The sequence below is a fragment of the Coregonus clupeaformis genome, chromosome 11, assembly GCF_020615455.1.
Source record: "Coregonus clupeaformis isolate EN_2021a chromosome 11, ASM2061545v1, whole genome shotgun sequence".
Lineage (NCBI taxonomy): Eukaryota > Metazoa > Chordata > Actinopteri > Salmoniformes > Salmonidae > Coregonus > Coregonus clupeaformis.
The window spans coordinates 17,335,469-17,348,260 of record NC_059202.1 but is presented as its reverse complement, the minus strand read 5'-3'; the positions used below and the strand labels follow the sequence as shown (position 1 = coordinate 17,348,260).

At 43.6% G+C, this 12,792-nt stretch overlaps 1 protein-coding gene across 1 annotated transcript in view; it reads right to left on the bottom strand.

The window, feature by feature from the left end:
• Positions 1-615: 615 nt before the first annotated feature.
• Positions 616-12,792, bottom strand: part of pard6a (par-6 family cell polarity regulator alpha) — a 34,677-nt gene continuing 22,500 nt past the window's right edge. Inside the window, exon 3 of the mRNA XM_041889960.2 lies at positions 616-3,835. Within this exon, the coding sequence (XP_041745894.1) occupies positions 2,934-3,835 (902 nt within the window). The 3' untranslated portion in view covers positions 616-2,933. The remainder of the gene's footprint in view (positions 3,836-12,792) is intronic.

Below are 12,792 nucleotides of genomic sequence, written 5' to 3'. Positions count from 1 at the left end.
AATTTCATAATCAGCATATCTCTATACCACATTCACAGTATTGTACACCCTGACCCATCAGATGCATATAAACACTTTGTTCCTCTGTTTGGTTCCCGGTACTCAAAGAAATAGAAATGTCCTCTCCAGGATTCTCATATACAAATAAAAGTACAAGAATAAGAAAAATACTCTCCATATTTTACACATTTATAAAATGTTATATTACAAAAAATCTCCCGGTTAATCTAAAAATCCCTTGTTTATATAATTTTTCATTTGTATTTATAGATATATTATTACATACATGAAAAAATTATTCTGTACAGTATCTGGTAGCTTTTCTGTTATAGATGATAGCAGTTTTCTATAAGTAGATTAAAAGACAATATACTGTATCTGTGAAGATAGGTCATTCTTCTGTATGTTCTACAACAGGGGTGTCAAACTCATTCCATGGAGGGCCTAGTGTCTGAAGGTTTTGTGTTTTCCTTTCAATTAAGCCCAAGACAACCAGGTGTGGGGAATTCCTTACTAATTAGTGACCTTAATTCATCAACCAAGTACAAGAGAGGAGCGAAAACCCTCAGACACTCGGCTCCGGAGAATGAGTTTGACACCTGTGATCTTATGATGGCCTCTTTCCTCTTTGAATAAATAATTGCCCCTCCCCATATTAAAGTGAGCATCTTAATTCTCAGGTTAATTAATGTATCATGCTACCTGGCTGCCACCTGGTGCAGCAGTGCCAGTGACCCATACAACTGCAGCTCTAGTAAAACAATAACGGCCAGGCCACAGGAGGTCCTCATGCTCTGCTGGTTTTGTTGTGTCATATTGGTCAATTCAATAATCTAAGTCAACATTAAGATGGAGCGTTATTCAATTTATGTGTTATTCCTGCTGGTTCCAGAGTGAAAGAGATTACCTACAGATACATCATGTTCAATTTAAAAGACAATATTATCCCTCTGTTGTGGTAGGTCATCTGATGCTCCTTCTGTCTCTATGGATCACTCCAGACATTACACAAAGATCCAGCCAGACACAGACACAGTCCACCAACCAGCCTGGAGGTCATGGGCATTGCTAGCTGTGAGGGCCAGCAGCTCTCCCTCCAGTCCAGTACTAACAGAGAGTCAGAGGGCCCTTGTGTTCAGGTGCAGTGAGGGTAAGAACCAACAACAATAAGCTTGGAGTTTTGAGACTGTCTGCCTCAAAGCTCTCACTGCAAGATGATACCCTTGGCCTTCAAATTAAGAGGAAATCTCTCCTCCTTCCCTCCCCATGCCCCTCAGGTTTAGATATCAAGAATGGAGTGAAGTGTATGAACAAGGTCCCAATGTGCAGAGCTGTAGGTTTTTCAAACATGAAAGGATTTTCCTTATTTTACACAGCAACATGGCAGTCACAAGTGGGCCTGAAGACAGCTGGGTCTATGAGAGGCCGTGACCTTCTGGAGCAACAGCACTCCATGTTATTTCTTTTGTGTTTACTCTGTCAAATTTTCAGGGGAGAGAATCCTTGTCCTGAAGGAAAATGGAATTGGCTTCTTTAAAAGCAAGATAGCAAGCCTGCCAGGGAAATTCTCCTGGGTCTAATGTTTCATCCTGGGACCTCTGTAACTCCAGTCAACCACTGACTTAAATGAATATGAAGTCAAACCATCTGACTATGTTTTGGATTAAGAAAGTGTTTGGTGGCTGTGGAGTACATTAAAGGAGAAAACTGCTTAGAAAACGGTGGTGTTCTCTTGAAGATGGTTCTGAGCCAAAATCTATTGGATAGATATGCTGGTACGATGCATCCCCATTCCCCACGTCAGTGTGTAAACGCAGGCTTCGTTTGTCCCTACTGCATGTGAAAGTAAAATAAATATGATGTACCTCTACATGGGGGGACAGAGGAGCATATATCACCCCTATTTCCTATACTAACACCATGATGATCAACAGTACCATTACATATTTTCCTATAAAAGGTTATGATATGCCATAACTGTGTGTATCAAATGGGAGTAAGGATGTTCAGAGGGCTGAATAAAATGTTTAGTCTTGTCCTGTCCTGTCCTGTGGAGGTCCAAGTACACATATTGTAAAAGCCTCACTTGACTTTGTTGTGTTGTGTGTACAGTAATACCATGACATATTTGTGGTAACTGAGCGGAGGGAACAGGTACTGTATGTTTTGAGATGTGCTGTATGTGAATGCACTAAATAACTTCTGGACAGAGGAATACAAGCTATTGTAGGACAGCTAAGCAGGCTAACAACCAGCAGCACAGAACAATCAGCAGTGATTGTCACAGTCCCAGAAGAGAACACACTGTTTGGACATGCTGAGGAAGCATTGCAGAATGCAGGATCAAGTAGACTAATACCATGTTGTCTCTAACACTGTGTCCACACAGATCACATGTCCCTCACAGACAGACACTCACAGTGAGATAGAATTGTGAAGTGTTGTCTGCTTCTCCTCCTGCCAGTATTCACCTTTGCACTGACACCCAATGGCACTGTCTAGAATTGAAGAGAAAGGTGGTCTTGTTTGAAAGTAAAATAAAAGTGATAAATATAAGGCGATTTGAGCGGAAAGCCATAAGGCACTTCCAGTATGGTGATGATGACAGCCAGTATCATGTGTGTTGTAGTAAGTAGGCTCTTAGGATTGACACCACACTGTCTACTGAGTTCCTTACATGAAGGCTGCTAGTTCCACAGCGTTTAGTTGCATGGAATACACATCGGATACTTTTAAGGCAAAGCCATCATCATTGCCTGCATCATTGTTGTGAGTTGTTTTCTGTAATGAGGTAACAATTAAAATTGTTGTTTTGTGGTCAGCTAACGTTCATCATTTGTCTTGTTTTTCTCATGAGTCCAATTGTGCATGTTTTGTCTTCTCTTGTTGATGTCTCCTGAACACATCAGTAAAATTAGTAGTATGACAAAGTTTTACATTGTGATGATGTTCCCATCCTCTCTCATGCTCTCCTGGCTGCTGCTGGTCTTGGTGGGGCTGCCGTTGTGTGTAGGGGTGGTCAGGGAGCTCAGAGAGGCCTTGCTGTCTGACAGAGAACCGCTGCTGGGCAGGGACATGCTCTGGGGGAGGGGCCGTTGCCCCAGTGACGAGGACAATGGAAACTCCCTGTGGCTGCCGTTACCGTTGGACACACAGCGATGGGGCAGGTAAGATGGCAGGATGTCACTCTCAATGATAAGGTCTCCGTCCTCGTCGCTGTCGCCCTCCGCCACACTGTTAGTGTTGCTATAGTGACTGACACTTTGAGAGGCTGGGCTGGGGGCCGAGTCATGGGAGAAGGCGGAGCCTGCGGATCCAGAGGAGCTGTTCCCCCCTACCGAGACCTTGCTTCCTCGGAGCACCACGTTATTGCGCTGGTTGGCCGGCTTCACCGTCACGATCAGGTTGTGGCTGTTGGCCACCATCATGTCTGTCACCTGGTCCAGAGACTTGCCTGCCACGTCAATGCCGTTGACCTCCAGGATCTCATCGTTGACCCCCAGCAGGCCCGTGCTCTCAGCCAGGCCTCCACGCACCAGCCGGGAGATAAAGACACCAGGCACCTTCTCCACGCCCTGAGGCATGACCCGCACGCTCACCCCGTCCCGGATATAGAAACCCAGGGGCTTGTGGGTACCGTGCTTGTGCAGGCGGACACGCCGGTGTGTCTCAGGCAGGATGTCGACATCGATGATGGAGGAGATCTGGCGGAAGTCCTGGGGAAGGCTAATCATCAGTCCTGGTTTTGTCTTCTGCTGCGCTGGGCGCAACCCCGCCAGACCCTTTTTCCTCCTCTGCAGGGAGTTGGTGGCAAAGACCACAGGCTCATCCACATCTACAGGACAGAGAGAGGCACAGAAAAAGCCATGTCAGAAATACACATACTGTACAATGACAAGGCAGCACCAGGGTCTCAGTTCATTCCAAATATGGATAATAAAATACAGCGAAATATGTTCTGCCATAAAAAAAAGGCATCACATCCTGTCATTAGATCAAATCAAATCAAATTTCATTGGTCACATACACGTGTTTAGCAGATGTTATTGCGGGTGTAGCGAAATGCTTGTGTTTCTAGCTCCGACAGTGCAGTAATATCTAACAAGTAATATCTAACAATTTCACAACATATACCCAATACACACAAATCTAAGTAAAGCAATGGAATTCAGAATATATAAATATATGGACGAGCAATGTCATGTCACCTTCTCGTGTCAACAGCTAACCTGAAGGTAAGACATGGGTTAAATGTAGTTAGCTTAGAGAGTGAAAGGTGGAGGGACAGCACAGGTTTTAAATCTACTCTAATCTTTCCAATGCCTCTGTCTGTCTTTCCATGTGCAAACCGTCAATCTCAAACTCTCGGAGCAGGAGAAAGCTTACCTTCCAAATCTCAAGAAGGAAGTTTAATTTCCCTACTATATAAATACACCTATTGATCTAGAATGCAGTGGTCTCACTTTATCCTGCTGTATGTTTCTTTTGGCTTTTCTGCGGGAGATTCGTTAAGATAAAATATTATGTCAACCATAGAGATCCTATGAAGTTATATACTCATGTCTAAGATGGCAACAATCTGAGCTGAGAGTAGGATTTCCAAAAACATTGAGTCTCTATTCCACACTGTTTTCAAAGTTACGATCCCCACTGCCCTCTACCCCACTGCTCCTTTTCCACTCCCTATCCTCCACTCCACCTCTATCTTGATCTCCCTGTCTGTCTGTGTCTCCCACACACATCTTGCCATGTGCTGATTGAGAGCAGAGATTGCTGGGAACAGGAGAACAGTATTTCAGAACCTGCTCCAAAGACAGATGGAGACAGACTGAGTCTGAGAGATGGAGAGATGGAGCAGGGCTTCTGGGGTAGATGTTAGGACACAGTAAGGATTTCCATAACTCTCTCTCAGCCCCTACTGAGGGTTCAAAGGTTGTGAAACAGAATCAGATTACATAGCAGGGAGATGAATCACAGCTTCAGTCCCCACTGTTCAGATTAAATAGACCAGGCAGCCTAGATCCATCATCACACACACCTGACTCATCCTCTGGCGACATATAGAAAGTAATGTGTTGTTTTTAGTGCTAGCTGGCAGATAACAGCATGGGGAGGAACCACTCAGGGCTCAGGTCTAATGTGAAGCCATGCTCGCTGGGGAAGAGAGAATATTTTAAGTTATTTTTAAACTGCGGAGAAGGGCGTGCTATGTGAACCTGTTCCTCAGAGAGAGGCAGAGAGACACATAGGAGAGGTATGGATGTGGCTCTGGTGGGCGGAAACTTTAACCCGGGGAGACTTAAAACCGTTCTCTCACTTCTACCAACACGTCTCCTGCGCCACTAGGGGCGCTAAAACTCTAGACCACTTTTATTCTACCCACAGAAAGGCATACAAGGCCCTCCCTCACCCTCCCTTAGTCTGATTTGCCTATGACTTTATCTTCCTGCTTACTGTTAACAAACAAAATCTCAAAACAGGAAGTACCAGTGGAGCGCTCAATACGGAAGTGGTCCGGTGAAGCAGACGCAAGGCTACAAGACTGTTTTGCTAGTACAGACTGAGATATGTTCCGGGATTCATCCGATAGCATTGATGAGTTCACCACATCAGTCACAGGCTTCATCAAGTCACTGTGACGACGTCGTCCCCACAGTGACTATACTATATGTGTTGTAGATATGTGGTCGTAGAGTAGTGGCCTGAGGGCACACACTTAATGTGTTGTGAAATCCGTTGTGAATGTATTGTAATGTTTTTAAACTGCTAGAACTGCCTTCATTTTGCTGGACCCCAGGAAGAGTAGCTGCTGCCTCGGGGATTCATAATAAATACAAATACAAATACGAAAGTATCCAAACTAAAAACCAAGGAAAATAGGGAATATCCGTGCTGGGCTAAAGGCTAGAGCTACCGCTTACAAAGAATGGGACACGGACATAGACGCATATAAGAAAGCTTGCTAGGACCTCCAACGAGACAAAATTGACAAGAAAGGAGGAAGGTGGAGTCCTATTACACCGGCTCTGATACTCGTCGGATGTGTCAGGGCTTGCAGACGATAATGGATTACAAAGGGAAACCCAGCCTTGAGATGCCCAGTAATGCAAATAACACAACAATTATATACTTATTTAATTTATTTCATAAACAAAGTTATGCAACACCCAATGCACCTCCTCCATGAATGCAAAGAGTGTGCAAAGCTGTCATCAAGGCAAAGGGTGGCTATTTGAAGAATCTAAAATATATTTTGATATGTTTAACACTTTTTTGGTTACTACAAGATTCCATATGTGTTATTTCATAGTTTTGATGTCTTCACCATTATTCTACCATGTAGAAAATAGTAAAAAATTAAGAAAAACCCTTGAATGAGTAGGTGTGTCCAAACCTTTGACTGGTACTGTATATATTTTGTGTATAATATGTAAATGTATATAGTATTATACAGGGCGCATTTGGAAAAGAGACCTAGGTCTCAATGTCTTCCCTGTTAAAATAAAGGTTAAATAAAAAAATATCTTACAAGAGTGCCAAATCCCAGTATCTCCCATTGTCTAATTTACATCACTTTGCATGGCACAAAACATTAAAACAAAAAGGCATATATATAACTTCTCACGCATGCTCGAATCTAATCACCACACCTCAAAACCGTATGATAGGAGCGCAAGCTTGTGTCGCTCGTCTTTGAACTGAATAACAGAATAACAGTTTCCCTGTAAAAAAAAAATATCCATAGCACTTACAGTACAATAAAACATATACAAATCCGTAGCTCTTTATGAACACCTGAAACAATCCAAACATGACAATTTCATTCACACAGTAACATTATTTTAGTCGAGTTCACGTTTTTTTCCCGTCTTTGGTGTCCGTGCTCCCAGGGTTCTGTGGGAACGTCCCGCCCAGGAGAAAGCCACAGATAAGGTGTGTTTGACCCCTGTGATAGCCCAGATATGGTCAGCCATGCAAATAATGTCATAAGTGGTGATTGAGTCATCACACTGGGCCTCAGCCCCAGCAAGTCGCTAGATGCATCTTCATCACTGGCCTTCATCATCGTTCACATTTGTTCATTCTCTCTATTTTTCGACAACACACATACCAACACAACACACACACCAACACAACACACACACCAACACAACACAACACACATACCAACACAACACACACACCAACACAACACAACACACATACCAACACAACACACACACCAACACAACACACACACCAACACAACACAACACACATACCAACACAACACACACACCAACACAACACACATACCAACACAACACACACACACACACACACACACGCATACACACACACACTTTCACACTCATCATATGCTGCTGCTACTCTATTCTTTATTCTTATGATCTATTCTGATGCCTAGTCACTTTACCCTGCCTTTATGTACATACAGTGGGGAAAAAAAGTATTTAGTCAGCCACCAATTGTGCAAGTTCTCCCACTTAAAAAGATGAGAGATGCCTGTAATTTTCATCATAGGTACACGTTAACTATGACAGACAAATTGAGAATTTTTTTTCCAGAAAATCACATTGTAGGATTTTTAATGAATTTATTTGCAAATTATGGTGGAAAATAAGTATTTGGTCACCTACAAACAAGCAAGATTTCTGGCTCTCACAGACCTGTAACTTCTTCTTTAAGAGGCTCCTCTGTCCTCCCCTCGTTTCCTCTATTAATGGCACCTGTTTGAACTTGTTATCAGTATAAAATACACCTGTCCACAACCTCAAACAGTCACACTCCAAACTCCACTATGGCCAAGACCAAAGAGCTGTCAAAGGACACCAGAAACAAAATTGTAGACCTGCACCAGGCTGGGAAGACTGAATCTGCAATAGGTAAGCAGCTTGGTTTGAAGAAATCAACTGTGGGAGCAATTATTAGGAAATGGAAGACATACAACACCACTGATAATCTCCCTCGATCTGGGGCTCCACGCAAGATCTCACCCCGTGGGGTCAAAATGATCACAAGAACGGTGAGCAAAAATCCCAGAACCACACGGGGGGACCTAGTGAATGACCTGCAGAGAGCTGGGACCAAAGTAACAAAGCCTACCATCAGTAACACACTACGCCGCCAGGGACTCAAATCCTGCTGTGTCCCCCTGCTTAAGCCAGTACATGTCCAGGCCCGTCTGAAGTTTGCTAGAGTGCATTTGGATGATCCAGAAGAGGATTGGGAGAATGTCATATGGTCAGATGAAACCAAAATATAACTTTTTGGTAAAAACTCAACTCGTCGTGTTTGGAGTACAAAGAATGCTGAGTTGCATCCAAAGAACACCATACCTACTGTGAAGCAGGGGGGTGGAAACATCATGCTTTGGGGCTGTTTTTTCTGCAAAGGGACCAGGACGACTGATCCGTGTAAAGGAAAGAATGAATGGGGCCATGTATCGTGAGATTTTGAGTGAAAACCTCCTTCCATCAGCAAGGGCATTGAAGATGAAACGTGGCTTGGTCTTTCAGCATGACAATGATCCCAAACACACCGCCCGGGCAACGAAGGAGTGGCTTTGTAAGAAGCATTTCAAGGTCCTGGAGTGGCCTAGCCAGTCTCCAGATCTCAACACCATAGAAAATCTTTGGAGGGAGTTGAAAATCCGTGTTGCCCAGCGACAGCCCCAAAACATCACTGCTCTAGAGGAGATCTGCATGGAGGAATGGGCCAAAATACCAGCAACAGTGTGTGAAAACCTTGTGAAGACTTACAGAAAACGTTTGACCTGTGTCATTGCCAACAAAGGGTATATAACAAAGTATTGAGAAACTTTTTTGTTATTGACCAAATACTTATTTTCCACCATAATTTGCAAATAAATTCATTAAAAATCCTACAATGTGATTTTCTGGAATTTCTTTTCTCATTTTGTCTGTCATAGTTGACGTGTACCTATGATGAAAATTACAGGCCTCTCTCATCTTTTTAAGTGGGAGAACTTGCACAATTGGTGGCTGACTAAATACTTTTTTTCCCCACTGTATCTACCTCAAATACCTCATTCCCCTGCACAATGATCTGGTACTGGTACTCCCGGTATATAGCTTAATTCTTGTGTATTTATTCCTTATGCTACTATTAAAACAATTTAACTCTGCATCGTTGGGAAGGGCTCGTAAGCAAGTATTCCACAGTAAAGTTGTATTCAGCACGTGGAAAATAAAATCTGATGTGGTTATGAGGAGCACTGTCTGCTGAGAGGGTGAAAAACAGAAAGTCATCAACACATCAGTGAGGCCATGGAGAAAGAAAAGAGAGCTTTTCCCACTCTCCTGTTCTGATTTTACTGCCTGTTCGGTTATAGCTTTGGGAGATTAGTGTACGACCACTATACAGTGAGGGAAAAAAGTATTTGATCCCCTGCTGATTTTGTACGTTTGCCCACTGACAAAGACATGATCAGTCTATAATTTTTATGGTAGGTTTATTTGAACAGTGAGAGACAGAATAACAACAAAAAAATCCAGAAAAATGCATGTCAAAAATGTTATAAATTGATTTGCATTTTAATGAGGGAAATAAGTATTTGACCCCTCTGTAAAACATTACTTAGTACTTGGTGGCAAAACCCTTGTTGGCAATCACAGAGGTCAGACGTTTCTTGTAGTTGGCCACCAGGTTTGCACACATCTCAGGAGGGATTTTGTCCCACTCCTCTTTGCAGATCTTCTCCAAGTCATTAAGGTTTCGAGCCTGACGTTTGGCAACTCGAACCTTCAGCTCCCTCCACAGATTTTCTATGGGATTAAAGTCTGGAGACTGGCTAGGCCACTCCAGGACCTTAATGTGCTTCTTCTTGAGCCACTCCTTTGTTGCCTTGGCCGTGTGTTTTGGGTCATTGTCATGCTGGAATACCCATACACGACCCATTTTCAATGCCCTGGCATCGTCCCTTTGCTGCCTATGACCCCAAGAACACCATCCCCCCCTTAGCAGAAAAACACCCCCAAAGCATAATGTTTCCACCTCCATGTTTGACGGTGGGGATGGTGTTCTTGGGGTCATAGGCAGCATTCCTCCTCCTCCAAATACAGCGAGTTGAGTTGATGGCAAAGAGCTCGATTTTGGTCTCATCTGATCACAACACTTTCACCCAGTTCTCCACTGAATCATTCAGATGTTCATTGGCAAACTTCAGACGGCCCTGTATATGTGCTTTCTTGAGCAGGGGGACCTTGCGGGCGCTGCAGGATTTCAGTCCTTCACGGCGTAGTGTGTTACCAATTGTTTTCTTGGTGACTATGGTCCCAGCTGCCTTGAGATCATTGACAAGATCCTCCCGTGTAGTTCTGGGCTGATTCCTCACCGTTCTCATGATCATTGCAACTCCACGAGGTGAGATCTTGCATGGAGCCCCAGGCCGAGGGAGATTGACAGTTATTTTGTGTTTCTTCCATTTGCGAATAATCGCACCAACTGTTATCACCTTCTCACCAAGCTGCTTGGCGATGGTCTTGTAGCCCATTCCAGCCTTGTGTAGGTCTACAATCTTGTCCCTGACATCCTTGGAGAGCTCTTTGGTCTTGGCCATGGTGGAGAGTTTGGAATATGATTGATTGATTGCTTCTGTGGACAGGTGTCTTTTATACAGGTAACACGCTGAGATTAGGAGCACTCCCTTTAATAGTGTGCTCCTAATCTCAGCTCGTTACCTGTATAAAAGACACCTGGGAGCCAGAAATCTTTCTGATTGAGAGGGGGTCAAACACTTATTTCCCTCATTAAAATGCAAATCAATTTATAACATTTTTGACATGCATTTTTCTGGATTTTTGTTGTTGTTATTCTGTCTCTCACTGTTCAAATAAACCTACCATTAAAATTATAGACTGATAATGTCTTTGTCAGTGGGCAAACGTACAAAATCAGCAGGGGATCAAATACTTTTTTCCCTCACTGTATATCATGAAGAATGCAGTGGATATTATCCTCTTAATACCATTATAAAGTCACATTCAACATGGTGGCAGGTAGCCTAGCAGTTAAGGGCGTTGGGACAGTAAACAAAAGGTTACTGGTTCGAGTCCTTGAGCTGACTAGGTGAATAAGCTGCCGATGTGCCCTTGAGCAAGGCACTTAACCCTAACACACTGAGCTATAGGCTAGACACTGCAGAGAGGTTTTATGGATGACAACATTAAACAGATTTGAACAAATCCACAGGCTGTTGTATGGAGGGATAAAAAGGAGATTTGATGTATATCCAGGATCAACTAGAGGGCATGAGACATAATGGGCGGGTGACAGTCTGGCCAGACTAGTTGTGATCCCTGACCTCTACACTTAGAAGTGAAAACAATCATCTGCTCACCAACAGAAAATCTCTTCCAACATGGCGAGTAGACAGAAAACCCACTGTATGTGTATAAAATATATATTTATGTGTTCCTATACTATATACATCTCCAGTTATGAAAAGTATGTGTGTGGTATAGCTGACATTTCTCTGTATATTTGGGTTCATAACATACATGTTTGAGTGAGGGTTTGTTTGTGTGTGTTTGTCTGTTTGTGAGTGCTCCACACAGAGCTGTAGTCTGCCCTGCTTCCCTCGCTGTCACCTCCATTGGGCTTATTGTCTGGACCCCCACAAAGAGCAGAGCAGCCTCTGTTATTAAACCCACTCAGGGGCTGGAGAAGGCGGGCGGGAGGGAGAGCCCATCCGGAGAACACATGGGGGGAGGACTGGAAATGAACCAGCCAGACTGGCGTGACAGCCAGGCACCCAGGAGGAGGGGTAGGCTGGGGGCCGGAGTTACAGACCGGGGGGGGTTGGGTCTGCTCAACGATCTAGCTGTCAATAAAAAAAAAAAAGAGTCAGCAGTACAGGGAGAACTGCAGTACCTTCTGAATGATGCTTCCTGTGCACTGTGCACAGCATCCCCACAGAGAGAATGCCACTGTTCATTACAATGGTCTGTTAAAGAATCTATTCATAATGGCTAACACACAGAGACGTGCAGGTTAACTTGTCTACTGTCTATAGAGAAAAGAGGGAAACGTCTGAAATGCTACTAGAGATAACCCTGGACATAAAAAGCAGCTGGAGCTAGACTCACTTCCCTACAACATCCATTTCCCCCTTTTTCTTATTCTGTTCTTCTCTCCCTTGTGGCTCTGTGATTGTATTTGTACACAGTGTAAGCATTGCCAGCCCAGAGATCTGTGTGGTCTATGAGCATGTCTACACTGTGCTGAGCTGTATTATTGACCAACTGGGCTATAATGTGGTTTAATGGTGAGTGAGATCAGAGGCTAATGTGCAGAGTGGCTAGCTACAGAGTTACTGTCTCCCTAGTGTATGTGTGTGTGTGTGTGTGTGTGTGTGTGTGTGTGTGTGTGTGTGTGTGTGTGTGTGTGTGTGTGTGTGTGTGTGTGTGTGTGTGTGTGTGTGTGTGTGTGTGTGTGTGTGTGTGTGTGTGTGTGTGTGTGTGTGTGTATGTATGTATGTATGTGTGTGTGTGTGTGTGTGTGTGTGTGTGTGTGTATGTGTGTGTGTGCATTAGTGTTAATATAAGAAGGATCGTTTAAAACCATCCCTTCACACGGTCCAGTACTATACTTGTTTTTCATAGGAAAGAACACACACACACACAAACATGTACAGTGAGGGAAAAAAGTATTTGATCCCCTGCTGATTTTGTATGTTTGCCCACTGACAAAGACATGATCAGTCTATAATTTTAATGGTAGGTTTATTTGAACAGTGAGAGACAGAATAACAACAACAAAATCCAGAAA